At 43.5% G+C, this 26,140-nt stretch overlaps 2 protein-coding genes across 3 annotated transcripts in view; one reads left to right on the plus strand and one right to left on the minus strand.

Moving 5' to 3' along the window:
- Positions 1 to 26,140, minus strand: part of steap3 (STEAP family member 3, metalloreductase) — a 105,922-nt gene that overhangs the window by 15,000 nt on the left and 64,782 nt on the right. The gene's annotated exons all lie outside the window — the stretch shown is intronic.
- Positions 9,151 to 12,814, plus strand: LOC137879005 (homeobox protein engrailed-1-B-like). The gene is made up of 2 exons (XM_068719563.1): positions 9,151 to 9,979; positions 12,041 to 12,814. The coding sequence occupies exons 1-2, from the start codon at positions 9,430 to 9,432 to the stop codon at positions 12,361 to 12,363; spliced, it is 873 nt and encodes a 290-aa protein (XP_068575664.1). The 5' UTR covers positions 9,151 to 9,429; the 3' UTR covers positions 12,364 to 12,814.

Here is a 26,140-nt window from a genome sequence, read left to right on the forward strand (position 1 = left end):
CTCTCAATCATAACCTCTGAAAAAAAATATGCATAGACTGTTTTATAAGAAGTGGGCGAAGTCAGCGTGACGTCACCCCTTTGGTTTTGTAGACTGCGGTTTGTGAAGCCTCGTCGCCATCTTGGTTTTTGGCCCGTCGTCGTCTTGTTGTGCAACCAGAAGTGACACGAGAGGGGCGGAGCTAAGGACTAGCAAACGCTGAACAAGATCATTTTAGGTGAGCGGATATGTTACAATTAACTTTCATTCAGTGAAAATACACTATGAAAGGGTTAAAGTTGTGACACAAAAACACATATCATACCTGTCAATCACAAGGTAGCCCCGCCTTAAAGCATACCCTGTTTGACTCTAAATGGACCATAATGTACTAAATGAACATCACGCTGTATTGAAGAAGACTTGAAACTAGAGATGGAGACCATAAACTCATGTTTACTGAGGTAATAAATCAAGAGAGAAGTAGTAGTATTTCTAGTAGTATTTGTAGTAGTATTAGTGGCGATGACGTCACCATGCAGAGGCCTCTCAAAGCGTTTAAAGATCAAAGCTTGCTGGTCTTGTACAAGCTCTCAGACACATTTAAGATGAAAAGTGGAGCTGCTGACACCAACTGAGACATCAACAGTAGTGCGTGTCACCCGGCTGCCAAATGGATGATCACGCACGCACACACACACACACACACACGCACACACACATATATAACACGATAGATGATCATCCATCCCCCCATGTCTGGGTGACAGTGAGGGATCGCTGACTGACAGACGGAGTAGTGAAATTCTGTGATGGATGAGATAAGTGGGACACACACACACACACACACACACACACACACACACACATTGTGTTCAGGGGAATGCAGCTTGACAGGCAGCTGAGCAACAGGCATCACACTGGAGTAATGAAAGCATGTGTGTTGTACCATCGTTAGGTAAACTATGATTCTTTTTAATTACAACCCTTTGACTAAAGAGTGTGATCTAATGAAGCCAAAACACACCAGCAGTTAAGAGCAGCCTGCCTTCGTTGATATCAGTGCCTGATTGCCAATTGACGTGAAAAATTGCAACCGACGAGCTCCCCGCACAGGCCGCCAATCTCCTCATTCTTTCACCGCGCCGATGTCATCCCACGCCCTGATTGCTCCACGAGTAACGCTCGTGCCTGAGATGCAAATGTCAAAAGTGTGCATGAGCAAAAAAAATGAATAAAAAAGCATGAAAAGAGGCGTCTGAAGGGACCCGGAGAGAGGGTGAGAGCCGGGATCTGACACCTGAAAACCTCCCGCTTATCTTCCTCTTTTGTTTGTTGCGCGAGTCTAAACCACACAGCTGAGATCCTCACTGGAACATAAGGGAAAGGAGGCGGAGCATTAAGAATGCAGCCTGCGAGATCAAACTGTATTTGATAAACAATAATGAATACAGGTTTTTAGGGTTTTTAGGGACTGTGTGGAAACGAATAGGTGTGTTTTTCTTTGTGCTGTAGGCAGAGTTAGTATTGTCCATTATGTGCAATTTGGGGCGGATTAAAACACGTAAAGTCAAGTTACAACAGCGTCCGGGGTTCCACAAAAACCCAAAAGCTTCGCAATTTAGCACAGAGAACGTCTCGGGATGCTGCCGACCGAATTTGAGGTCCCATACCTGCCGAGAATGACTTGTTGTCACATGACCTATGACATCATCGTTGGACGTATCGACTACTGTCCCTTCGCAATTTAGCGCCACATTAGCCACTAAATTCAAAATGGCCGACGTTGACAGGAGGCCATGATGAATATATTTACTTTCAATGCTTAAAGTACATTTAGCTGACTAACTAAGGATGTTTTGTAATATATTATACAAATATTCAATATATTCTAAAATAAATTGCTAACATATTGCTATGTCAGTATAAGATATCATACAACAAGAGAAATAAAATGAGTTGTCCTGAACATAAACAGAAACCGAGACGGAGACACAGTATATTTTGCTGCAGTGGAATAAATTCCCAGTATTACCCAGGATTCATGTGTCGGATAATGACTCAGCCAAATGCTGACTCACTTCATCTGTCAGTCTGCACTTCGAAAATTACATCTCTTATGTGGTTAAATCGGCCAAACAAGGGGGAAGACTTGGGAAACGGAGAGAAGAGAGCGAAAGAGAAGGACCCAGTGAACAGTGAAGGGGATACAAAAATAAAAAATAGTCCTCTCATAGAAGTAAATAAAATAACAAAAGAAAGACAAATGACTCCTTGAGGGTTTAAACTCGGGGGTTAAGCTTATTTGGCAAATAATGCAATGTTGTGGGTGCTTTTTCAAAGACGACAAGCTTCCAGGCTTATGAATATACCTTCTGTCAAACGCTGCACACCTCAGAGTCATTATGATGCGCTGAATCGTCATATCTATAGTGCCACAGATTATTGTTGCTGCTGAAAGGACATAAACCTTAAAAGGCTGCAGCGGCAGCTAGTGAACGGTGATGTTCATTGATTTAAAGCTGCTCTTTGAGTCACTTTAACAGCATTGTGAGAGCTACGGTGGCACTGCAACAACTGTTATAATCAATCAATCATTTAAGTCAATTTACATGCAAAAGAACATTTCTTGTTTTGGCTTCAAATGTCGTGTTTTTTTTCCCTCTGAAAATGAACTAAATATATTCTGACTTTTGACTGTTGGTTGGACGAAACAAGACATTTCAATAAGTCAACCTGGGCTTTGAGAAACTTTTACGGCCGTTTTTCTGTCATTTTTTTTAGAGAGAATAACTAATAAAATAATGAGGAAAATAATCATTTGTTGCAGCCCCTAATATGGCTATCGTGGCCAAAATAAGACAGAGAGGAGCATCCCATAACCACGATGCAAAAATAATTTCATTATGTCATGTTTCATCCTGATGCAAGGCAAAATATTATACTAAGGACCCAAACTTTGCACTCATTATTTGTGATTGTAATTCCAGAAGATAACTCCCCTGTAATGTGACGTCATACTCGTGGAGGTGCATGATGTCATATTTCAAACTTCAGTCAGGAGATGGTTTGGTTAGCTTAGCATTAAGACTGGAAACAGCTGGCCTGCCTCTGTCCAGCGTCTCTAAAGCTCCCTAACATGTGACATCTTGTTTCATTCATCTGTACATAAACATAAATGTAAAAAAATGACAAAAGCCAGGCTAGCTGTCTCACCCCGCTTTCAGTCCTTATGCTAAGCTAAGCTAATAGCGCAAGCAGCATAATTAGCATACAGCTATGAGTGTGGTATCAATCTTCTCGTCTAACTCTCAAGAAACCAATAAGCACGTTTCCGAAAATGTCAAACTTTTCCTTTGCCTTATAACACTGTTAACCTTTAGGCTACTCTAAACTATATTCTCTACCTTACGCAAAATGTCATCTTGAATGTTTTTCAACTCAAGGCAATTACATTTATGGTATATCTCTCTGAGGACATCTGATCTTATAATAGCCAGAAATACAAGAGCTCGCACACATTCACACAGATGATTTGCAGCCAGGCAGGAAAATGGCATAACTGTCAGAAACACATCCCTGTCTTGTTCTCGGAGCCGGGGCCATAATGAGGGGCTAAAAGAGCCTATGTGGAGATCAATCACACACACATACACACACACACACACACACACACACACACACACACACACACACACACACACACACACACTCCTCTTATCCCATCAACCATCATCCACCTCTCCCTGCCGGCTGCCGTCTCCTCATCTCCTCTCGCACATTTTTATCGCCATTATTTATGTCCTGCCTCCTTCCTCGGCTTGTCATGAGAGTTTTAGAGCCTTTAAAAAAAAAGTTCCACCTCATTTTAACCTATTATTAAAGCTGTTCTTTTGGTCTTTCTGTTAGGACTCTTTGGCTTACGATTAAGAAACAGAATCAAAGCCCAGGGTTTGGCCACTAACTTGAGATTACATATTTCTTTCGTCTTCATTCAGATTGCTTAATGTCCCTCGGATTACTCAAACCAAAATGTCTGTCACCTGTCTGCTTTCAAATCTGACAGCGACTTATATGAGATGTCATTAATTTATCACCGTGTCTCTGAGGAGGTTTTTTATTTTTTTTATTTCCCACAATCCCCCGTGTCACGTAATCCGTCATTTGTGAATATAGGGGAGTAAAGGTTAAGGAAATAAGTCATTTGGAGCAGGCGGCTTTTATTGTAACAAAGCCAATGAGGACTATATCTTTCATCTCTCTCTCTCTGTCCTCCGGCTGACGGCAGTGACAGGCCGAGGACGCCTGATGAGAGAGACGATCCTCAGAGAGTCGGGCTGAAAGGTTAGAGTGGCCCCGGGCAGCATGGCTGATGAGCGCACACACATGCTGCACAAGCCTTCATGTGTTCCATTAAAATAGGCCATAAAAAGCTCTGTGATGGGTGGGGAAACCTTATTTAATGAGGGAAAACAACATAACGATCACATGAGCAGAGAGAGGCTGTACAACGGCTTTCACGCATTGGAAGACGGATAACAAGATGCTTTCACAAGGACTGAGGACCACGTGTTGACCAGAGACGAGGGCTCTGGCCAACACGCAGGCCCGTCCGGCAACCAGACGCCGCTTTAAACAACCACATACATGCAGGTCCACATTCCTGATGGACCACTTTGTTACGTGAAGGTTGCAATCGTCACAGCAAAAAAACAGCAATGGCAATCCGTCCTAATTAACATGCTGTATCTTGTTGTTTTCAAGACGTTTAATGTCAGGTCAGTTTCATTTCTACAGCCCGATGTCGAACATCTGCCTCAAGGGGCTTTGCAAAAACTCCCCAAAAGGAATTGTGGGTAAAAGAAATGGAAGAAAATCTCGGGAAGAGCAACAGATTTGGGATCACGTGCAGTGGATGCCGTGCGTGTATCAACCTCCTCCAATGTTAGTTGCACTTTGAAACGGTCGGTTAACGTGATTCACAGTTTCATCCTCTGGGGACCATGAACGTCTGAACCAAATCGTTTGACAAACAATCCAAAAGTTGAACCCCCCCCCTCAGAGTCACGCCACGGCAAAAACACGCCACCTACAGTTCCGCTCTGCAGCAACAGCGTGAAGCACAGATGGGCAATCGTGTTAACACAAGCCGGGCAAAGCGTCCGCATCGATTTAATTTGGCAATTACTAAAACGGGCCTCATTTATCATCACCTTAAGCTTTCACAAACTTCTCCGCGAGATGTAATAAGACTGAGGAGCAATCTGTCCCCCACTTCTCATTAGGACTCTAAAGAGATCCCCCGAAAGCTTAATTATTTATCTGCATTAATATGCCTTCTATTATTAATGGTGGGTGAGTGTGTGCGCGCGTGTGTGTGTGCGGGCGAGGGCCAAAGATCAGCCCTCCTTTACCTCAGCCTCCCTCCTGATTAATGGATGAGGGAGAGGAGCCCTTCATGTATTATTACTGCAGAGATCCTGGACCTTGGAGGGAGAGAAAGAGGGGGAGTCAGACAGAGAGAGAGAGAGAGAGAGAGAGAGAGAGAGAGAGAGAGAGAGAGAGAGGGAGAGAGAGAGAGAGGGAGAGAGAGAGAGAGGGAGGAAGCTAAGTGAATGATAATCGCCATTTAGTATGCAAACGTGTCCCCCGTACGTCGCTGGCATTTCAATACTAATGGCAGAGAGTGATGGGGTTGAGAGTCCCACCATTGAAAATCCATCCCTGTTTGCGATATCTCCACTTAAATTTGACACCGGTGGCACAAAGTTGTGAAGTGTCAAACAATGAAAAAGTCAACCGGTTCGACGCTGATGGCCACAAATCATCGGATGCTTTTACAGCCTCGCTGCTGTGGCGCGGAGATGTTTCACATCATAACGCTGACGTTTTTAAACCAACATAAGTGGTGTTTCAGCCCGTTTAAATGCTTTTGTTGCTGGTTTTATTGGCTTTTATGGTGGGAGAGAAATATGTCTAAGTGTTATGCTGTTTGCATCTCCTCTGATTTATGCTTCTGTTGTGCTTCCTCATCTTTGTCTGTGTGTCTCATCAGCTGAGCTATGATGTTAAAACGGTTCGGCGTCCTTGTGTGTCTTCCAGCTGCGTTACTCTGACATCTGGTGGACGAGCACGGTGTTGATATAGTTCATGGAGAACTTAACCAGTTATTTAACAGATGTTGTTGTTTTAAAGAAACGAGTGTCATCCTCACAAAATCAATGTGACGTAATGTATTTAGATGTTTGTATGCGTGTGTGAGCGGATCCAACAAAGTGTACATTATATCCAAGGATACTTGTGAATATATTTAGGCTTTTTAAATAAAATAAATTGCATTCTTTAATTTTAGTCATGTATTTATTGTATTATACATGTATATTGATTTATTTATTTTCCATTACTATTTTTTTTATGTTGTTCTAATAAACTTATCCTAGCCTAAAGGAATATTTAATGGAAGCAAAATGTATTATTGAGAATTTCTTTTTATTTATTTTCTTCCTATTTACTCTCATAGGTGTCACATGTCACGTCCAAAGCAAAATACATTAAACAAATTAAATCAAAAAATAAACTCATGCACTTACACATCAAAGTCACTAGATGTCGCCAAAGTTCTAGACTTGCTATTGACTTTCTCTTTCCAAAAGTGGATGCTTGAGCTCCACATTGACCACGCATGCGCAATACCTTGCAGCCTCCTCGAAAGCGCAGCACGCTTTCTCTGTACCGTAACAGACGCCACTTCCCGTCGTCCTCCGCTAGGTGGCAGCACGGTCACGCAGAGAGACAGAGTCCAGCCAGAGGGCCGCAACTTTCCTCGAACTATCGCAGCTTAACGTGTCATCTGAAACATGACACGTTTTTTGAATCCATCTGACAAAGTGAAGAGGTTTTTGTTTTCTTTGAGCACAAACAAACCACATTTATCTCATGAAAAAAACAACACAGAGCTTAACTTTCACTGTTAAGCGTGTTTAGTTCAGATGACCGTACTGTTGAATATAAATGCAGCCTTTTTGATATTCTATCTTGTTATTTTTAAATGTCAAAGATTATATTAGTCAGTTTGTTCTATTACACTAGGATGGAGCTGCTGTTTTGGTTTCAATACGTTTAACATAACATGATTTTTACTATTTAAGGAACCTGTAATGTGTCCTGTGTATCTTTATGAAAAAAATAAAGGTAAAAACAAATGTTTCACCGATTTAAAAATGCCAAACACAGTCTGTAGGTATAGCTCTGGTCGTGGGGTAAACAAAGCACAGAGCGGTAATTATTAAAACAGAGTATTGGCTTTTATTGAACACTTATGTCAGGCTATTATTTATAATAATGCCAGATTGACAAAAACAAAGAAACAGATAACAACTCAAATGTAGTGCAAGTGTTTGTAAAGACTGCTTTCCTTCATTTTCATCTAATCCTCCACGCAGGAAGGGAAATAATCACGTGAACCGCCTTAAAAACGTGTTTCTTTTTGCAGAAGAGTGCAGCCCTCACTGTCACGCCTTTACTCCAGACAGCTTTTTAACAAGAGCCTCATCATACCGCCGCGTGCGTGCGCGCACACAAGCGAAGCAGTGGGCTATATGGGCTACTCAATAAAAACCGGGGGCTGCGATCCGTCAGTGCATTTATCATCCTATTACGGCGACAAATCCGGCTCCCCGATACATGAAAGGTAAAATGAATTACCGACGTTAAGCCGTCAATAAAGCCATTCCTGTAAATGGTGTCTCCGAGGGGCCCCCGCTATTATTCAACACGCTTTATCAGCACCTTGGAAATTACGCGGCTTGTAGCGCGGCCCCTGCCTCGCTTTGATTAAGGGCCCTGCCAGGGACCGGTGACAGCGCTTTTGACTCGGGGTTTCTTTCTTTTTTTATTCAGCCCCCCGCTCCCCGTGATGAACGCCGGGCCGATCGGGCGGAATGAAGACTAATTAAAAGCTATAAATTATCTTTTGCAGCCCCTCTCAAGGAGGCCTCTCTTTGCGGGCGCCAGATAAGAGCGCGGGGCTGAGTGCTCATTTGCCCACAATGGCGCTGCGGCTAAACAGCACATTGATACTGTCCCTAATTGGAATTTAATTAAGTAGCCACGGCTCCGCGCTCCGGCCTGTGGGATAAAGATTTCACCATCAACACGTCTCCACTTTCATGCTGTTGCTTTTATGATTATTAATAATATTATTTCACACCGCCAATTAGAGCTGCGTGGCGGCGATTTTATTCTTATTCTAGGGATTTTTTTTGTACAAAGCCACTGTGGGGACTCATTGTGTTTTAAAAACTTAATTTTTTTTTCACTTATAAATATTTGGATTTACAGAAAAAAAAGTGTATGTGCAGCTGGAGTCTGACATGTGCAAAATCAGGGTGTTTAAATCATGAATAGAACCTAAATGCGTCAAGCGTGAAGCAAAAGAAAGACAAGAAAGGGCCAATAAGAAGAATGTAAAATTAAAAAAGGAAATGCCAGTGACAGTGCAAAAGACCAAACAGACCTTTATAGAGACGTGTAGATTCAGTAATTACTGATATGTTATTCTTTGTCTCTAAAATAGCAACGTTTTGTGAAAATATCACCTTCATTTTGGGCACATGAGTGTCAACAACACTTAACGAACCACCTGCAACGAGCCTGCATAGCGGGAACATAGCTTAAACTAAATTCCCCCAAAAATAGTCATATTAATAATATAATGTTTTCATAAATATATCTCCATTCAGGATATCAGTAAATTATAGTCTATAAAAACCAATATGTGATGGAAGAAAAAGAGTATTCAGTGCCTTTCTGTCGCCCGGTGTAACATTTATGATGGTGGCTGTCCCGCTGTTGTTTTTGTTTTGCTGCGTGCGTGTGTGCGCACGTGCGCCTCACAGAAATCGATCGAACTACGCGCGCGCGGGGGTAGGGGAGGGGTGGGGCTCGATGTGTAGCGCGTGCTCGCTCGCAAGCGCCTCACGAGCCCCTCATTGGACGACGTCCATTGTGACAGGGACGATCTCCGCGCCCGATTGGTCCGCTGCACGTGTGTACGCGCACACGTGCTTTCGGCTGGGTGTAAGAGGGAGAAAGAAACACACGGTGGGGGTGTGGTGTTGGGAGGGGGGGGGGGGATAACGGTTTTAGGGGAGTTTAGGAAGAGCGAATACACAGATATTATGCTGCAGCGGAGAGAGGCAGGGACACTGGTCTTAACGTAGAGCGGTTCGCTATGCCAGGTCTCGGACGGGTTTTAGGAGACGGCATGTCGCCGCTGTAGGTGATATCAAAAACAAAATTAGCACAGGTATTTGTTCGTTTTATTCCAGCGAAGAGGCTCGTTTTGTACATGCCGTCCGTCTAAATTGGATACCGAACGGGGGGCGGGAGCGCGAGCAACAAGTGGAGTTTGGCGCGGAGAGGCCGAACATTTCTCACCGTCAGCGAGCCATGGAGGAGCGGAAGGAGCCCAACGGCAGCCGGGACTCGACCGAGGAGGAGAGCATGTCCCTGTCGCCGAACCTCCCATCCCCTCCCGTGATTTTACCCCACCAGGCGGCCCAGCAGGCCCACCGAACCACGAACTTTTTTATCGACAACATCCTCCGGCCGGACTTTGGCTGCAGGAAGGAGCCGAGCTACCGCGACCGGAGCCGGGAGACGCCGGGCAGGGAAAACGTCAACCCGCTCGGTGCGAGGCCGCCGCACACCGGCAGCCTCTGCCTGGACTCCAACTGCAGCAGCGACAGCCCCTCTTCGTCGCCCTCCTCCTCCTCGTCCTCGTCTTCGTCGTCCACGTCTTCCTCGCCCTCGTCCAAGCAGAAGTCGTCGAAACAGGGCGAAGCGGCGGGCACCGGGACCGGCAGATACGCGGACAGCCCCTCGTCGATTATGGTCGTGAGCGGCAGCAATGGAGGATCTCCGCCCACGAAAGAAAGCCAGCCGATGTTGTGGCCCGCTTGGGTTTACTGTACGCGGTACTCGGACCGGCCCTCATCTGGTAAGGCGCTAATAGTCCCCGAATCATACCGCCTGGGGTGTTTGAGTGCCGGGGAACTTTGTTGGGTCGAGTGCCTCGTCTTCCTCCGCAGTATTATTAAACTCCTCCAGAGTTATGTGTGTGAGAAATATCTTATTTTTATCTGCAGGCTCGTTCTTCCCACTGTGACTTTAACTCAGCCAATAAAACAATATTACTATTATCTTTTTGTTTTTATTATGACAGACATTACCAAAATAAAAAAGAATATAGTGTAAGGTCATAAAACAAACAAGTAATTCCCCATACTCCTCTCTCTCACACACACACACACACACACACACACACACACACACACACACACACACACACACACAAAAATGAATAGGATAAAGTGTCTCATATTTGTTGCAGGATATTCATTAATGTGCAAAAGTCGGAATAATTTCCAGTGCAATTCACTGCGCAATGTCATCCCACTATGCATACAAGTCATGAGTAATACATGTAATATCAGGCCTCCATGTGTGGCGCGAATCTGTATTTCGTTGGGTGAGGACAATACTTTTTCTCTCCGTAAGCAAAAGACAGCATATGTTCACAAAAATATACCAGTAATTATGGATTATATCAGAGCTGAAGTAGCAGTAGGCTACTCCTCTGTCTGTGCATTTAAATACGAGTTTGGCGAAAAGCATTATGGGTCTAATACCGTAGCTGTGTAATGTTGTAGTAGACATATAGAAGCCTGAGGTATCGCTGCATATTACCGTCATTTACGGTAATATTACGCACATATTATATTGATACGTCTTTTAAAACGCCTTAAAACAACCTCACCAGTTTATAATACCACATTTTACTAGTTTTATTATATCAAATAAATGTGATGCACTGGCGCAGAAGGGACAGAATCTCTGCAGTCACTGTGCTTTATTTTAGAAAAAATGTAATAAGTATTACAAAACAGTTATGGGCTAATAGAGAACACAGTTGAATCCACTGTAAATGTTGCTTTTTAACCTGAATGAGTGTGTGACTGTCAGCTGAAGTCATTTACAGCTAAAAGAAGTGTTTTTAAATTTTAATTATAATAATAACAAAAGTCAAAATTCGTTCGTAGTTCAACATATTTACTTCGTCGTTTTAACCGAATTATGAAGAATAATACACTTGTATGTTATGATGGTGATGGGCTCGTGCTGCCCATGCTCGTGACAGTGTTATACAGTGACGAGGGGTGAAGGTCAAACGTTACTTCTGATTTCGTTCTATTTACGTCATCACGTGCTTTTCTTACACTCTTTTACGTGTGTTGCAGCTATTGTGTTGAAGTAACACTCACCCTGTCGGTCGGCTCTGACTGCATTAAAAAATAAACACAATACAGTCGCGTGTAGCTGCAGTACGTTATGACAGTTTGTGGTTGATTTTGGGAGGAAAACAGACAAACATAACTCTTAAAATATTATGGAAATTGCTGACCATAATAATAATTTGCATATGTGCCCAGTGTGGTGTGCCTTTATGAAAGCATTGTTTGTGGCTTCTATTAATCGCCTTTCCACATTAGAGTGAGTCACGAACACGCACGTGACCCGAGGAGAGCCCACTCAGATTCAATAAGTAAATATTAGTTGAATATGAATTCGTAATCACGCGGTGTAAGAGTTCGCGACCTCACCGAGACCTCGACCGCTGTGGGCCTATATTGCACGGCGGAGGAATTAGTCCGTGTAAATGATTACAAACAAGACTGGAATTCGGTTTTTATTGGTCTGTTATTTAGTTTCTAAACATTGTGAAATGTTCCATATTGAATAGCTTTATGTGTTGAATGTGTTGAATGCTGGTTCTGAGTAAATTTTGGTGTTGGGACGAGGCGGGCCAGTGGATCCAAATTAAATGTATTTAATTTTATTGTGAAGAGTCACGCAGATGACGTTTTTGAGAGGTGACCTACATTTTTTTAAATCACACCCAGCCGACGTTAATGGCTCATGGCGCGCCTCGCGTGTGACTTCGCGCTCGCGGTCCAGCAGTAGAATAAATATTTTATTCCCCTTGTTGTTTCCACGCCAGGCCCGAGGACACGCAAACTGAAAAAGAAGAAGAGCAGCCCCAAGGAGGACAAGCGGCCCCGCACGGCCTTCACGGCCGAGCAGCTGCAGAGACTGAAAACCGAGTTCCAGGCTAACCGGTACATAACGGAGCAGCGGCGGCAGTCCCTGGCCCAGGAACTGAACCTGAACGAGTCCCAGATCAAAATCTGGTTCCAGAACAAGCGCGCGAAGATCAAAAAGGCCACCGGCTACAAGAACGGCCTGGCGCTGCAGCTCATGGCCCAGGGACTGTACAACCACTCCACGACCACCGTGCAGGAGGACAAGGAGGACAGTGAATAGAGAGGCCCGGACGTGTCCCCGCCGAGGGCCGCCACGCACCTGACTCTTTTGGGCTTTTGGAGATAATGACATAAAAAAAAAGAAAAAAAAAGAACTGGAAGTGGAGGAGACGCTATTTAAAAAAAACAACACAGATTTCTGTTAATGGTGACAGTATATGGACATAATTATATAAATGAACGATCGTTATTAAAGTTTATATAGCCAAAAACAGTTATCATGTTGTATACAGTATATTTAATTTCACCCCTCATCCGGGTCCTGTCTGTTCTCATTGTTTCTAGGATGTGGAACTGGCTCTGTAGGTTTGTTTTTTTGGTTTATTTTTGTGGTCCCCCTGTCCCTCAGTAGCGCCACGTTTTCCTTCCACACATCAGTCCGCAGACTCAAAACAAGCCAAAGATTTTAATATGTTCACGTGTCGTCTGAAATAAAGAGAGAGAGAACGGTAGACATGGACTTAAACTCTTCCTTCTTTCATTCGTTCACAGATAAAAGCGTTGAGCAGCGTTTTGGTGATTAAAAACATGTTTTAACCTTTCATTCAGCCTATTATTATTATTATTTTTTATTATTGTAATTATTATTATTATTATTATTGTTCAGGACTAGTTCAGACTAATCTTTGATAAGCGGAAATAATTTATTTTATTTTATCTTGTAGTTGGAATTTTAAGGAGAAAATTATGAAGGTTTAGTTTATCTAAATTATGGTTATTTTAAATTATGGTTATTTTATTATTATTATAACTTTGTCACTCCAACCTCTCAACCAGCACGGCTTTAACTGGACTTCCCAAATTTGTATGAACATGAAATATATGGTTCAGGCAGCAAATTTAAAAGAGCAACCCATAATTAATAAGTCTATTAATAATTATTTCTTACCAACATATATGGATGATTTCAAATTTGAATTTCATTTTTTTATATTTGAGATGATGGGGCGCACACACACACACACACACACACACACACACACACACACACACACACACAGGACTGCAGTTCCTGTTTGAATATAATCAGACACCGCTTGTTTCTCCATGATGGATAACATTTCACCTATTAATCTATTCGGGGCATTCAAGAGGTTTAACATCTCTGGTGAAGTTTCTCTCTCATGGATTCTTGCCGGAGCTCAAATGGAATTAATACATTGACTGAAGAAAGCTGTCAGTGAGCGTCTCTCCTCTGATTTAGGGAGGAACACGGGGTACATGTGGCCTGTTTGACCTCACGTGACCCAGGCTCAGGTTTGATAGAGCCTAGCTGTGAACCCTGTGACATGGTGTGTGTGTGTGTGTGTGTGTGTGTGTGTGTGTGTGTGCTCAAGGTCAGCAAGAGCAGACAAAGTTGAGGGTCTCTGCATATGATTGTATGATGATGGGGAAGCTGTTTCCTCTTGTTGATTATTTTTCAAAGGCATGCATGCGAGTATTTTGTAATATTAATATTTAATTTAAGTTTTAGGGGGCTGTTGAAGGGGAAAGCACAGTACAACTACGGCACAAAACTCACATAATTGTAATTTCACTGGTGTGAAATACTGTCCATACTCTCCAGGGATGTGGTAAAAGAGATATATATATATTTATATTATTATGTAAACCAGTTATAGAAATTATCATTTGCCCTCACTTCCATCATCCAGTTTAGACTTGCATTGAATTCAATCCTATTGTCTCCAATTGCACTAAAAGAAGCCCTTCCTTAGAAGACATTTAGCATAACATGAGGCTTAAACTTCGTCTGAAGACTGAAGAAGCTTCTAATATGTGTGCCGAGTTATTTGCTCGTGACAGTGAAAGCAGATTTCTTTTTTTATTCTAACATATAAATACGCCAGAGGAGAACTCTCACTTTGTTGGTTTATTTGATGACAAAGCTTTATTAAGGAGCATCACGTCATCTGAAATAGCTCTTAACAAAAAAAAGAAGAAAAAGCACCACTGTGCTCTAAAGCACGCGGGCCTGTTCCGTCGCTCACAAACAACCGATCGCGGGTCGGATTATTTAATTAAGAGCTAACGAGCTCTGCAGCGGAGGAGTTCACGGCCTCCGCGTTGCGGGCTTTTTAATTATTTCAAGCGCTGCGTTTTGGTGCTCAGTCTATAGAGCGGGGGATTTAATAAAAAAACATAGCAGTGTTAATAACTGATTTTAATAACGACCAGCAGGGACTCGCTATTAGTTTATAGAGGCCGGTTATTTCACATTTAATTAACGCCTCATCTTTTCAAATATAAATAATAAAAAAGGATTTTATTTATTTACTTGGACAGACTACATCAGGGTAGTCGTGGACCGTCAGCAGACAACACTGCGCCTGTTGATGTGCAAAATGTGATTGTATTGCATTATAAAAAAAACAATATTTCTAGTTATGGAACTCCATATTTCATGCAGGGATTCTTGTGCAGGTAAAGTGCAACATATCTGTGCTGCAGCAGTGGAAAACCTCGAGGGGTCCTGGAGGGGCCAACAGCAATATTAGGAATAATTTAACGTCACTGAAATGTGTGAATGAATATTCATAGGGCTCGATTTCAGCTGCAATGACACAAACATCTAATTTGATCTGCGCGTCGTCATGAAATGGGTCTCTGTGGGTCAGATGTACACTTTAAAGAAACACTTTCAAGTGGCTGCATGATGCACTGTGTTGTGAACAGGAATTGAATAAGGGGGTTGTTATGTTTGTGAAAACTCACACGCGCAGGGCCCGATGGCCATCTGGCCTGCACGTGTGTGAAGAGGTGAAGAGGCTGCCATGATAACCCCGCACAGCTCCTATACTATTATCATGACAGTCTCATTCCCCCCCGCTGCGCAGGCGGAAGAGGATCCGCTGACAATGTATTTAAAATTCATACAATTATGAAACAGCGAGAGGATTTCTCCCCCCTCTCTACTCCCTCTCTCCCACCTTGTCGTTTAGGGAGCGGAGGGTTTATCTGTAAAACAAAGAAAAGCCGGGGATCGTTTGCATAGTTAGCATAGTCTGCCTCGCAGGCACAATATGGATTTAATTTATATGCAAATGAAAGCAATAAAAAGGAGAATACACTCTGGAAATCTCTGGCGCTTTAAAAAAAAAAAAAGGGTGGTGGGGGGGGGGATTCAGGGCAGGTACACTTAGCCTCAACCCGAGCACAATGTTATATAACAACATCCACACAAACTACTGCAGAGGTCGCATTGGCGCGTAATGCACGCACCTGAAGTTAGCTAATTAAAATAGGGATTATTTTTTTTTAATTATCATGAGGAATGTTACGTCCACGAGGCACCCGGATGCAACAAAGAAACACACACATTGCACCGCAATAAAGCTCATGAAATATGATGCATTCTGATGTTTTAAAGTACTCAACATGTATGTGAATGTAGTTATCAGCTCCACCTCGGATGAAATACAATACAATAATCTACATTTCGTAAAGAGTCCGTCTGCATAATGAGACACGAAGTTCTTAATTCTGAACACAAGACTTTTACTTGTACCTAAATTGCGGTATTTCTACTTTTACTAAACTAAAAAGTGAAGTAAAAGTACTTCACTCCCCCCCTCCCTTCAGAAGCATCCGGGCCAACCACCTGTCACTCAAACAAAGAGGGGCGGTGACCTCACCAGTCCGCGCGAACTGAGTGTTTGTGTTGCACGCTGCTGCTGCTGCTGCTGCTGCTGCTGGAAAATGCATGTCAACACGGAAATGGAAGAAGGAGACGCATGCACGCGCAATGAAACGCGCCCACGCAGAGACACACGAGCACGCGCAGAAAAAAAAGAAAGGCAGGGAAAAGAAGCCCTGCGCTTACACACACACACACACACACACACACACACACACACACACACACACACACACACACACACACACACACAATGAGTGACATCTCATCCAGATGTATGATGGAACACAGCATCTATTGTATTCATTTGTTTGAATGGAGTTTGTCAGTTGGATGAAACTGTTGAGTCAGTCAGAGTTCAGCTTTTATTTCATGCCACTTTTATTTTTTTTACTTTTCATAATGTCACTTTTCATAACCATATTTCTTCATCTCCCTGTTAGTGGCAGCGGTTTTGCCGCCGCCCCCCTTTCACCTTTCAGCCAATCACGAGCCTCTGCTAGCATTTTTGGGTTACACATGCTAGCTCACCAGCTAGCCTAACGCGATGTAGCTGCTCTCTTGCTTTAGCTGTATATTAGCAAACTACATTTACATTTTGGTTTATAGATATTATATAATTTTTTTTAAGCCATAATAATTTCTTATATGGTAAAATAAATGGCAAAAAGGTCAGATTTCAGTCTTAACTCAAGTTTTTATATATATATATATATATATATATATATATATATATATATATATATATATATATATACACACACTATACTCACTCTGTTCTAATGTTATTGGCTTGTCTGTGAACCAATGAGGAGTCAAGTCTTCTTAGCACTTGACTTGGAAGAACATTGGCAGAGTGTGTGTGTGTGTGTGTGTGTGTGTGTGTGTGTGTGTGTGAGGACAGCATGCGTGTCAGACCAATCAGCAGAATGACTTTCAAACCATTTAACCCAGGGTGTTTTCAAGCGTTCACGTACACCAAGATCGGTTCTCACCACGGGGGAAGTTTACTCATGACTTATCGTGGGCTGTCAACTGGACTATCTCCAACTCACACACACACACACACACACACACACACACACACACACACACACACACACACACACACACACACACAGACTCGGACAGACAAAGGTGGCATTGAGAGGGAACCTCCCACAATGCAGCTGAGCGTCCAGGGGGGGCCCTCTGCTCCAACAGCCTCCATCTCACCGAGCTAAATCCAGATTACATGGAGGATATACACAGCGCCACTTGTTTACTCTGCCCGACAGGGGGTGATTTGAGGGAGGGGGGGGGATGTGTGGAGAGAGTGGTGGTGGGGGAGGGGGGGGGGGGGTCATCGCTAAAACACTGGATGTAATGCAGACTGGTTCAGGCCTAAAGAGAGTCAAGGGATTTGTAAAAACTGCTTTTTTTTCTATGCATGTTGCATGTTTTAGGAATAAAGCAGCGCTGGAATCACATGAGTCTAATGTTCACATCTATGTCATATAGGGGTGAAGATGTGACTTTCTTTGGTCCATGTGAACCAAATCTTCCTCAACCAACTCTGTGTTTTTTTTAAAGATGATCCAAAGCGTAAGGATGTAATTTTCCAATATATAGCGTTCTACCGAGGAGGCGGCACAGTTCTCTAGCCCTAATTAAAAAGCAGGCGTCGGGAAATCCAGCCACAGCTATGCGGCGCGCGGCACTTCAGTTCAAGCATGCTGACTAAGGCTTTTTAAAAATGTTTTATCTGCTTCATCGACATCAAAATAAGTCATCACACGCGGCACATTAATCAGCGCGGGAAGTTTGACTGCAAAACAACGACGAGGTGCAGAAACACGAGGGAAACATCTGTATTCACGAGAGAAGAGGGGAAAACAAAGGGGCGGGTTAATGACACACACAACGATATCTCACACTCATTCTCACGGTGAGAATGTGACACACGGCGAGAACAAAAAGGCGAGGACACCTGGGATTCCCCCGTTGTGTGGGTGGTCACACGCACCTCTTCTTCTTCTTCTTCTTCTTCATGCCTCCCACATGTGGAAGCACTTTATCTTCCCACTGCCTCTCTGTCTCTCTTCTCCTGTGTGTGTGTGTGTGTGTGTGTGAGATCCACTTCACTCGAGGAAACCAGAGCTGTGAGAAGAAGATGGTCACCGATGACAATCTCCCCATCTGCTGCCCCCTTAAACGCTTAAAGGATGGGGTTTGCTGTTAAAGCAGTGCACCACATTGGTTTTTTTTGGGTGGGTGGGGGGGGGTTGATTGTCATGTTGGTCAACTCAGAACGTAAAGTGATGAGAACACAGACACCACAACCACCCATGTGCCCCCCCCCAGTGTAGATCATATAGATCAGCACTGTGTTGAGTGACAGCAGGCCTGCGAGTATTGACCCATATTTTTTTTTTTATTACTATTATTTGTGGAAAAATCACAGCCTCTCACCCTCTTTCTCACACTTCAAACGCGGACGCGCCTGTGGAGATCCCTCCCCTCCGTCTTTCATCGTGGGGCCGGCCCTGGAGGTGATGCGGGGAAGCGATTAGTCATATTCAATTCACCTACGGCTGTCACGGCCTCCTCTCCGGGCCGAGCGCTGATGTCATCCGTGCGTGGGGGGCGGGCCACCCGGCGTATGGGAAGACTTCTCGCTGTCGGGGGGCGAGGTGGGGGTTTCCTCCCCCCCCCCCCACCACCACCACCACCACCACCCGACCAGAAGGGAGCACCATCACTGCTCAAGTGGCATGATGGATGTGGGGCGGCACTTTGGTGTGCGTTTGTGTAAGCTGTATGAGACGGCAGGCAAGTAGTGTTCTTTACATTTCAACTTAAATATATGCTTGTATTAAATACGGGCATTCAAACGCAATTCATTTCCAGAATCGGAAAAAATGCACGCCATAGCTTCCTCACACAAAGGACATCCTCGTCGTCATTAATCAACCAATTGGTTTTCCGTACAGATGCTCGCTCACACACACACACACACACACACACACACACACACACACACACACACACACACACACACACACACACACACCTGACACACTCGCGGTGGGAATGCTTCAGCTCAGATGTGAGCTCTGAGGTCAGGGGTCAAGAGCCGGCAGTCCATTTTGCAGTCGGCTGCTCCGAGGGAGCCGAGGGAGCTTGCGGGGTTTATAGGGAAGAGCCACTGTCGGCCTTCCAGAGGAGGAAGTCTAACTTATTTATGAAGCCCAGCTTGACAAAAGACAGCAGAAGCTTCCCATATTCAGAGAGTCTGGCTGCTCCAGAGCAATCAATTAAGTGGACAATTGGGTAAGTTCAAGTACGGCAATATGATTCTAAGAGCAATCTGGGTTGTTTTTCTTTTTTCAAACATGCGCTCTAAAAGACATATTTACATGCACATATGCACACATTATCATATACGAAGCCCAGCTTGCCAAACGCACGCACGCACGCACGCACGCACGCACGCACGCACGCGCACACACACACACACACACACACACACACACACACACACACACACACAGAAAGGCCAGAAGTTCAGGTTACTGGAGCAACTCATCTCTGGATCTGGGCAGCAGAATGCGAGACCGTGAATAACTGTTTTAACACACAGCCGGCACAATGTGTGGTCCGTTACATACCATCTAAAGCATAACTCTGTGTCTGTCTGTGTGTGTGTGTGTGTGTGTGTGTGTGTGTGTGTGTGTGTGTGACGTCAGTGTCTCAGGATGCATGTGTTTCATCTTCATCATCCTGTTTTGCTGTCATGTACGTGTCTGTGTGTGTGTGTGTGTGTGTGTGTGTGTGTGTGTGTGTGTGTGTGTGTGTGTGTGTGATGTCAGTGTCTCAGGATGCATGTGTTTCATCTTCATCATCCTGTTTTGCTGTCATGTACATGTGTGTGTGTGTGTGTGTGTGTGTGTGTGTGTGTGTGTGTGTGTAATCTCTGTGCAATGAAGCCCCTTTGCAGTTATGATTGTGTAGGTATTATTTTCGTTGCAGTGTTCTTTGTCATGGCGACACACTACTATGTATGTGTATCTGTTAATGGACGAAAAATCTGAATTTGGATTCGTGCCAGATGTGGGCGGGGCCTACACAGGAAGTAGTTAGATATTGGCATTTTCTGTGTTGGATGACTTTTACAGTCCTCATATGTGCATGTGTAAGTGAAGCTGCTCACAGGATATGAAAAACAATATTCAAATCACGTACCGAAAAGTTTTATTACTCTAATTCAATAACATAAAGCATGATTTGTATAATAATATGTGGAATAAATAAATAGAAAGGAGGGAACTTCCACAGTGGGATTCCAAATTTGATGATGTTTAAAACTTTTATGCAAAATAAAATTTAAATAAATCTGACAATTGCTCTTTTTGCATGCACTTTTGAAGGCGGTGCCTAACTTATGGAATTTCTGATTATCCAACTTAAAAATGATTTAGCAATTAGTAACGTTATCGAGCAATAAAAGATTATCCCAGATGTATTCGTTCTACTGTTGAACGACATGTTGATCTCTATACAAATTTAAAGGAATATTTATCAAAAATATTTAATTGTGTTAATGCGTCTGTTCTTCAGTGTTTCGGTCTAAAAAAGTTAAATAAATTCAACCGTATTTCTTTCCCACCTCCTCGCAAACAGGTGTGAGGCTGAACACCTGCGTGTCGACTCTGTGACCAATCAAAGGGGTGAAAGGTCAGACGCGGGGAGACGTTTATGTGAAAGATGTCCCTACGAACGCAACGTCCGAGACAAAACTCTTCCAAACGTTCACCGGGGAAGTAGAAGAAAGCGATTTTGCGTTTAAACGTCGAACAAATTTGTTTTCTTCTCGCCTGCTTCTGTGCGTCGAACTCTGGGTTTCCCAGAAACCATCGGGAGCAGATGGCGGCGAGGGCGAAAAAAACAAACATCAGAGAGAGCGAGAGAGAGAGAGACGCTGGAAAAGGGAGAACATATAGAGGAGCATAAGGGAGCTGAAGTCCTGCGTCTCTTCCCGTCAAACTGCAGAGACCCGACCGCAGATGTTCGTCGGCAGAAGAGGAGCCGTCTCCAGCAGCTGGTCGGGGATCAGATCCGTGTCAGTGCGTGGACGACCTCCTGCAGCGCTTCAACATGCTGGAAACCAGACGCACCGGGGACAAAGCTTACACGGGGGGGGGGGGGGGGGATACAATTTCACAAAGAGATTTTAAGTCGAAATCGTAACTGAAAACATTCGCCGAAGTGCCCTTAAGCAACACAAACAGATCAATTAAGAATCTTTTGTGTTTCTGTGGTGGCTTCAACTTCTAAAAATCCCATCGAATGTCGCAACAAAGAGAAGTCTTTGTTATAGTTTATGTTAGGAATCGATTGTTGAGCTGCTCGTCTCCACCACCCACAAAGCACGCTGACTGTATATAGCATCAGCCAGCCGGCCCAGAGAGGAATGACAACAGTCCTTCTTCAAATCGCTAACTGCCGAGCCAGCAGAGGAACGTCACCCCGCTGTTATGACAAGTGTGGTCAAGACCCACCGAAGACTAATTTAAATGTCAGCGTTACAAATAAAGGCCGCTTTCGGTCGGCGGATGGGGATTCAGAGGTTGTACACATGCTTCCCCCATTTCTCCACAAACACAGACTCCAGAGCTGCTCCATCACGCCGTGTGCAAGAATAGCATTCTAGCTACGCCTTTTCTTTTTGTTTGACTCGGCAAAAAATATAAACGGGAACAATGAGCAACGTCTGCCAAAGAAGGACGTATCGTGGTGCCGTTTAGCACGTCAGCGTTGGGCAAACTAGAAGTACTCAGATCCTTTACTTCAGTAGAAGTATTCAAAAACACTGGAAGTATCACCAGCAAAGTATCAAAAGTCTCATTCTGCAGAAATACATCATATATAGTGTTGTGAACGGTGGAGAATACTCCCCCCCCCCCATGTACAAAATGAGCTTCTTTACATCATAATATTAATGTGCGTTATGATATCAGTCACAGTATTGACTGGGTGGGTTCGTGTGGGTGTTGATGGGCGGGTGAGTCGGGATGGATCGCTGACAGCTGTCCAGTCACGTCCACCAACGTCTTCATGGTGGAAACTTCTATTCTGATTTCCACCATTGACAGAAATTAATAACATTTGTTTTCTTTTCTTTTTTTTTCTGCAGAGCTCTTCTCTTGGTGAGAGCTTTATTTGAAGACAGATGTTTAAAGAATATAAAAAAGAAGCCACAGTTTTTTCATTACAGTGTTAAGTCGGGCCACATTTCTGCCTTCTTTGGAGTATCACTGACTGGTGACCGAGTCTCAGATGTGTGGTTTGTTATCTAAGAAGTGGGTTTAGGAGGCCGGTTATTATGTGAGTTTTTTTCATTTCTCCCCTCATATTTTATGATATTTTTTCAGCCACACTTGATTGTGATCCGAGTGAAGAATAATAAGTCAGCAGGTTAAACATTTTTTTTAAAAAAAGTTACTTTTTAGTGCTGCCAGCCTTGCAACTCACCGAGGAGTCAGAAGATTATCGCTGTGTATTTATGCTGCGAGTTCAGAAATTCAGATTATTATGTCTGATCATTTTCTCAGAATAAAAAAATTAAAAATAAATAAAAATATTACTCTAATTTAACAATGGGTCAAAACATTTTCTAATTTTTCTCATAAAAAAAAGAAAAGAAAGTCCACTAATGCCTTTCTACACAAACACAATCAATCCACTGTTATCTACGCAAACTCCTGAAGCTGCTCGATGGGCAGCGCCGGGCTGATTGTTTTTCCATTAGGTAATATTACCGCGCCGCGTATAGCCACAGGTCGATGCGCCGCTCATTACGGCTGCGGGCTGATAATAATTAACCACTAATGTGTGTAGAAACAGGCCCCCCCCCGACGGGCTGATGGGAAAGCGAGGGCCGCTCCCCAGAGGAGACCGACAACACAGCAGCAGCTCGCCTCTCCACTCGCTGCACAAAGGAAGAGACGACGGGCCCCACAGACCGCAGATGAAGCAGATTGGGGAACAATTGTGGAGGAATGTGGAGATTTGTCCCGTTTACAAGCAGACTGAAAACACAAAAAGTTATTTTCGCAACAAAAATCACCGTTATTTTAATAAGGAACCTTTTATAAAGCGTTTCTAAGTCAATCAATGTCTTTGTCATTGGTTCATAATGACTTCATCATAGCTTTAATGCTATAATAAGATCACATTTTGAGCTGTCAGGTTGTAAAAAAAAATTATTGACAGTCAAGTCTTCATTAATCAATATCAATATGTCATTAATGAAAGGGTAACGCACATCAAGTCTGCATTTCAATGTGCTAATAGAGTCACTAATAAAAGTGAACGGTTAAGATTCTCTCCTGTTCTAATGAGACATCAAGTCTGAAATCATAAACGTTCGTATGTTGTGGGATGTAAAAATACTTTTAAAGTGTTTCAAAACTTTCTAATCAGCTGGAAGCAAAAGTTATGAAGTGATATCAGTAAGTTATCAATAAAGTGTCTGGAAAAAAAGTATTGTAAATGTGAATAAGTTGTTTTTGGTAACGATGTAAGAGAAGAGAGAAAGACATTAGTTAATACATCCACTAGTTATCAACAGTACATCCACAGGCCTCTGACATGATGACGTCACGTCTTGTTTGCAGCGCAGCAGGAAGGAACGCTGAGTAAGACAACAGTCAGTTTGTCCTTAATTTGTACGGACTCTAAGTGGGGAAGAGCCAGAGACCAGAAATGAGAGGCAGTTGGTCAAAAACACCAAGAAGAGGATGATTCCCCGTAGGAGAAGTCTGGGAAGCCAGATGTTCACGAGGCTCACGCTCGCTGCAGTGCATGTCTGAGTACCAGTTGCCTCAGAGTGTGAGTGTGTGTGTGTGTGTGTGTGTGTGTGTGTGTGTGTGTGTGTGTGAGAGAGACAGAAAGACGTTTCCTGATGTCCTGGCCAGATGTTGCTGATCCCTGCCACTCCACAGAGGGAAGTTTATACCCAGCTTTACAGAATTAGGAGAGACCGCTGGGACGAGAGAGGCGATCTCACCGGACAAATTTGGTTAACCGTTAAAAGAAAGAATATGATTTCTATTTTTTTCTTTTTTTTTAAACGGGTGGTTTTTGATTTGACAAAACATATATGTATCTTCTCTTCTTTAAAAAGCATCACAGAATGCTAAAGGCGACTCTGTTATTCATGAAGATAAATCAAACTCCTGTTGTTGGCTCGGGCTCCAGCTGGCTGCACAACAGCACCGCTTCAACTTTTTCATCCTTTATTGCTGAACTGTAATAATAAGAGCAATAATAACAGAAGAGTTATTGAGATGTGTCGTAATACGATGCGTCGCTGTAAATCAAACTGAAGCTCTGGAAAAGTGAGTATTGAATAAAAGCTATTTCTAATGTTTCAGTAGTTCTATTAAAGGGGAACTCCACCAACGTAACGCATAAAGATCCCTTTACTGGTCATTTAACCAGTTACAAATCAGCAAATTGTCCCTTTAAGAGCACTACTCAGACCTGTAAAACATTATCTATGGTGGTCATTTTCCAAAGTCGGAAAAAAAACCAACCCCAGTGATGTCATAGTGATGTCATCAGGGTTATCTCAGACTGGAAAGTACAAATCTGTTACGGCCGAAGAGGGGACAAAGAAAGTTGTGGGCATTTACGAGGCAGGGAGGGTCGGATGAATTATGCTGCCGAGTTGCATCATGGGAAATGTAGTATCCAGTGTTATTTGAGCTTGGCCCTACAAGAGAATAAAAGTCAGGATGCATCCGCCTCTGCTCCTTTGATTTTGACCCTTTTTAAATCAGTCTTTTCAACGTCAGCAACTTGAAAAAAGTGCAATAATAAATTGGAGTTAATTAGTCAGTAAGGCAGTGTTTGATGAGAGAAAAACACATTCAGTCCTTAAGAAAGAAAAACCGACTGCACTGCTTATTATTCTTATTAAGATGAATTAAAAGAAGGAGCTGCCAAAATGTAGCTAATTAGAATTGTATTGAAATTGATTGAAATGCTGATGGGATATAATCTGCTACTCACGCGTTATCAGTCGATTCTTTAACTGCAATCGACTATCTGACAAATAAAGCAAATCAGACATTCAAATTGCATTGAGAAGCAATTAAAGGACTGTATGCAGGTTCGACCGGTACGGCGTCCAGATCATTAGAAACTTTTAATCTCCTCTGTGTCCACTTGTGCTTAATGCCTGTGGAAAATGTGTATGTGTTGTCCCTCGGGTCTACAGCGCACGTGTGCGAGTGCGTTTCTGCCCCTATATGTTCTTGCATCTGTCTTTCCCCTCACACGTGTGTGTGTGTGTGTGTGTGTGTGTTTCTCCATGTGTGTGTTCAGCGCGGGCGTGGGGATCCATCTGTGTCAGGTTAACCCGCTGGGAGCCTCTCCCAGCAGGTAGTCCAGGAGGGCCTAAATCATCTGGACGGCCAGAAGCGTGAAATCCTTCCAGGCCTGGACAGATGTCTCTCTGCTCAGCCCGACCCGGCCTCCGGCGACCTCGCGGACCCTTTAAAAAGACCCTTTCAGGGAAAAGACTCCGGCCGCACGAAACAGAGCAGACAGCGTTGACTCGCACCCAAAAGAAAGCCGACTGCCGACATGCCGAGGCCAGGTCAGCCAGAGGCTACAGCCAGCCTGTGTTTGAGGGTGGGACACGTCAGAGAGGCAGCGAGGGAGACACCTGCCCTCTCTGACCCGAGGACCATCTGCACGGAACCTTGATCTTTCACACGTCAGCAGACGAGCGGCCCACAGTGACGGACCTCGACCCGGTATCGCATGACACGTTTGCATGAATTGCCTGAAATGGGACATGAAAGCGTCACAATCCCCGGTCACATCGATCACCTTTTTGACATCACATGCAGAGGAAAATGACAACAAATTTCCTTCTAATTTCATAATAAAATTCTTCCCGTAATATAAATATATATATATATATATATATATATATATATATATATGTGTGTATGCCAGTACCGACCGACTTCAACCAATAACATCGCAAACTTCCATCCATCAATCAATCTGCAACTTTCAGCGATGAGGGAGGTATGTGTGTGTGTGTGTGTGTGTGTGTGTGTGTGTGTGTGTGTGTGTGTGTGGA

The sequence above is a fragment of the Cebidichthys violaceus genome, unplaced genomic scaffold (assembly GCF_023349555.1).
Source record: "Cebidichthys violaceus isolate CVI_PGR_0920_01 unplaced genomic scaffold, fCebVio1.0.p SCAF_24, whole genome shotgun sequence".
Lineage (NCBI taxonomy): Eukaryota > Metazoa > Chordata > Actinopteri > Perciformes > Stichaeidae > Cebidichthys > Cebidichthys violaceus.

Coding starts and splice junctions, on each gene's coding strand:
- LOC137879005 (XM_068719563.1), top strand. CDS start 9,430: ATGGAGGAGCGGAAGGAGCCCAACGGCAGCCGGGACTCGACCGAGGAG. Junction 9,980..12,040: donor CTCGGACCGGCCCTCATCTG/GTAAGGCGCTAA, acceptor TTTCCACGCCAG/GCCCGAGGACACGCAAACTG.